Genomic DNA, 4216 nt, shown 5'->3' with positions numbered 1-4216 from the left:
TGTCGTCCTTTGCTTGCCGCCTTCGCCGCCTGGTCTCCATCGTCCAGTGCTTGCCGCCGCTGTCGTCGCCGTCGTCTGGTGCTTGTCGCCACCTGGCCGCCGTCGTCCGGTGCTTGACGCCGGCGCCGCCAGGCCGCCGTCGTCCTTTGCTTGCCGCCTTCGCCGCCTGGTCTCCATCGTCCAGTGCTTGCCGACGCTGTCGTCTGGTCGCCGTCGTCCGGTGCTTGCCGCCGCCTGCTCGCCGTCGTCCTTTGCTTGCCGCCGCCGCCACCTGGTCTCCGTCGTCCAGTGCTTGTCGCTGCCGCCGCCTGGTCGCCGTCGTCCGGTGCTTGCCGCCGCCTGGCCGCCGTCGTCCGGTGCTTGCCGCCGCCGCCGCCGCCACCGCCTGGCCGCCGTCGTCCTTTGCTTGCCGCCGCCGCTGCCTGGTCTCCGTCGTCCAGTGCTTGCCGCCGCTGTCGTCTGGTCGCCGTCGTCCGGTGCTGGCCGCCGCCTGGCCGCCGTCGTCCGGTGCTTGCCGCCGCCGCCGTCTGGTCGCCATCGTCAATTGCTTGCCGCCGTCACCATCTATTCGCCGTCGCTCGGTGCTTGCCGCTGCCGCCGGCGCCGCCTGGTCGCCGTCGTCCTTTGCTTGCCGCCTTCGCCGCCTGGTCACCATCGTCCAGTGCTTGCCGCCGCCGCCGCCTGGCCGCCGTCGTCTTTTGCTTGCCGCCTTCGCCGCCTGGTCACCATCGTCCAGTGCTTGCCGCCGCCGCCGCCGCCTGGCCGCCGTCGTCTTTTGCTTTCCGCCTTCGCCGTCTGGTCTCCGTCGTCCAGTGCTTGCCGCCGCTGTCGTCTGGTCGCCGTCGTCTGGTGCTTGCCGCCGCCTGGCCGCCGTCGTCCGGTGCTTGCCGCCGCCGCCGCCTCCGCCTGGCCGCCGTCGTCCTTTGCTTGCCGCCTTCGCCGCCTGGTCTCCGTCGTCCAGTGCTTGGCGCCGCTGTCGTCTGGTCGCCGTCGTCCAGTGCTTGCCGCCGCCTGGCCGCCATCGTCCGGTCCTTGCCGCCGCCGCCGTCTGGTCGCCATCGTCAATTGCTTGCCGCCGTCACCGCTTATTCGCCGTCGCTCGGTGCTTGCCGCCGCCGCCGCCTGGTCGCCGCCTGGTCGCCATCGTCCGGTGCTTGACGCCGGCGCCGCCTGGCTGCCGTCGTCCTTTGCTTGCCGCCGCCTGGTCGCCGTCGTCCTTTGCTTGCCGCCGCCGCCGCCTGGTCGCCGTCGTCCTTTGCTTGCCGCCGCCGCCGCCTGGTCGCCGTCGCCCGGTGCTTGCCGCCGCCGCCGCCTGGTCGCCGTCACCTGGTGCTTTTCGCCGCCGCCGCCACCGCCTGGTGGCCGTCGTCCGGTGCTTGCAGCCGCCTGGTCGCCGTCGCCCAATGCTTTCCGCCGCCGTCGCCTGTTTGCCATCGCCCGGTGCTCGCGGTCGCCCGGTGCTTGCCGTCCCCGTCGCCTGGTCATTGTCGCCTGGTCGCCGTCTCTCGGTGCTTGCCGCTTCTTCCTCCGTCTCTCGGTGTTTGCTGTCGCCTGAAGTCATGGACGCCCCAACTACCACCATCAGCTACACCTCCCCTTCAATTGCCCCCACTGTAACGTCATGGAGTGCCTCCCCTGGGATTAACCGGTCTCATGCACCTCCCCTACTCACTGTCTCCTCCCCATCTACCTCCTCTCCATCGCTGTATCCTCACCTGTATGTCACTCCCGCTCTTACCCCTGGTACTGCACCTGCTACTGCTCCTGCTCCTGCCTCTGCCCCTGCTCCCAGCCCCCTCCAGCTCCTGTCGCCCGCCGAGACGACTTTCCCCCCCTCTTCCCTGCAACTACCACTGCTTCCTCTGCCCTAGTCACCACCCACCACGCCGCAGTCGCCGCCACAGTGCGCCATGCCCTCTTACCTGGTGGTACTGCCTCCCACCACCTCCCCATCTATCCAGTCCCTCATCCCTCCCCCATGCCACACCTGCCAAAAATTATTTGAAACGGCCCAGTGGCGACCTCTCCTCTACCCCCTCATCCAATAAGTCACTGCCCAAACCCCCTCCCACTGACCCCACTATGGATATCACCCCACCTCCCTCCTCTCCAGCCCCCTCCCTCTATACCTTTGTCCTAGCCAACCCTGATCCGAAATTCCTGGATGCCTGCACCCTCACCCTTGAAATCAGGAATCCAACTTATCCCTCACAGAGACTCTGTTCTCATCAAGTCTCCCTCTCCCTCCTTCCATACTGATCTCCTGCGGCGCCTTCCCCACATCACCTTTGGGCCCCATGCATCCCTCACCCCCCTCTTTACATCCTCCTCTCCTCATCAGCCTCAACCGCCTCGTCGTCCGCCAACCCTCACAGCCGTCATCACAAAACTCAGCACTGTGGTCACAGAGGCTGAGGTGTTGGCCGAACTGAATGCCCACCCCCCCCTGGAAGTCTCTTCCGCCTGCCGCATTTACAACTCCTCTGGCCCTACTTTCCTCATGCATATCTTTAGAGTCCGCCTCCTCTATCGAATACCTCCTCACGCAGGAAGCCCTGATTTTAACCGCCACCACTGTGTTGACCCGTCCCATTCCCCTCCTCAATCCTACCGCTGCCAGCACTGCCTTCTGTACAATGACCACCTCTCTCAAAACTGCAAGAACCCACCCACCTGCCCCCATTGTAAAGCCTCCCACTTCCATAAAACAGTGTCCCAACCTCGCCTCCCCTCCGTCCTGCAACACCTCCAATGAACCTCACCTCACCTATTCCTCCACATGCAAAGCCAATCCCCCTCCTGCCAACCCTGATCTCACTGTCCCCGTTTGCCCCATTGACTCACCCATCCACCCTAACAATTCCCTCCGCCCTCCCCCCCCCTACAGCAGAAGACATCATCCAGGTCCTCACCATCCTCCTGCAGAACATCCACCCCTTCCAGTGCCCCCACACACTCCTGCAGATTTCCCTTGCTGCCCGCCCTGTTTTCCACTTAAACGCTTACGCCACATACTCCCACAACCATGCCCGCTTTACCTTCACCTGCCCTGACACCCTCGTTTAAGCCCCTCTCTCCCCTTCCCGCACCCTTCCCACCTCCAACCTTCTGGCGTGTCAACAGTATCGTCTCTACCTCAGCATTCACTCCCTCTCTGCAAACAAATACCTCTTCGTGCATACGCTCTCCCAGCACCAGGTTGACTCCTTCTTCCTTAATGAAACCTTCATCCAACCCCACCATGTTGTCCAAACCTCCCCTTATCTCCTTCACCGCACTGACAATCCCCTTCCCCTATCCCGAGGCGGGGTCGCTATCGGCCATCTCCAGCATATACCTGTCCAGCCACAGCCCCTCCTCAATGACTAGACCGAACACCTCCTCAGATTATTTTTTCCCTCCCTCACCATCACCTGTTCCACTATCTATATATGCCCCGCAGCTCCTCTCCCCTTTGACTTCATTTGCCATGTTGACTGTACCTTCTCCACCTATGTGATCGCCACTGACCTGAACATCCACAGCCATGACCCTGCCACTCTTCGGTGGTGGCATCAGTTCCTTGCCACCCTCCATGGTGACCTTGTTCCTCTCCCACAGCACACCTGTCCTGAAAGTAAATCCACCCCCAATGTTATCCTCGCTTCCTCCAACCTCCTTGGTCTCATCGCCGCTGATGTCCTCGATCCTGTCGGTAGTGACCATCTTCCTGTTCTCACTATCTCCTCTACCCATCCTGCCACTGCAGCCACCCACCCAGATGCCCCTCCAAAGTCTCTCTGTCCATGACTACCACTGTACCAATTGGGATGTCTACTGGGAATCCATTGCCTTACAGGTCGAAAGCCACCCCCTCTCCTTTCACCACTCTGATGACATCACCCATACCTCTTCCTTCCTTCAGAAGACCATCACTGACGCCGTGGAGGCTCATGCCCCTACCGAACCCATCCACCCTCACCGCCCTACACTTCCTCCACAGGCCGTCCTTCTTCTGTGTGAATCCCATAGGCTCTACCACTCCTTCCTCTGCACTCGTGACCAGGATACTCTCACCCGCCACCGGCAATTACAGCGACACATCTGGAACCTCCTTACAGCAAAGAAATGCCGGGACTGGGGTCGGACATACACACGCCTTAACTCCACCCTCCCTGTCAACTCCTCCAAGTACTGGTCAGCCTTCCACGGCCTTACTGGTAGCCATCCCACCCCG

At 62.5% G+C, this 4216-nt stretch overlaps 1 protein-coding gene across 1 annotated transcript; it reads right to left on the bottom strand.

The window, feature by feature from the left end:
- Nucleotides 1-648: 648 nt before the first annotated feature.
- LOC126355261 (eukaryotic translation initiation factor 3 subunit A-like) lies at nt 649-1485 on the bottom strand. The gene has a single exon (XM_050005549.1). It carries the CDS (start codon nt 1483-1485, stop codon nt 649-651), a length of 837 nt encoding a protein of 278 aa, XP_049861506.1.
- Between the last annotated feature and the right edge of the window lie 2731 nt (nt 1486-4216).

The sequence above is a fragment of the Schistocerca gregaria genome, chromosome 3 (assembly GCF_023897955.1).
Source record: "Schistocerca gregaria isolate iqSchGreg1 chromosome 3, iqSchGreg1.2, whole genome shotgun sequence".
NCBI lineage: Eukaryota > Metazoa > Arthropoda > Insecta > Orthoptera > Acrididae > Schistocerca > Schistocerca gregaria.
Note: the sequence above shows the minus strand (reverse complement) of the source record. Positions and strands in the feature narration are given on the sequence as shown.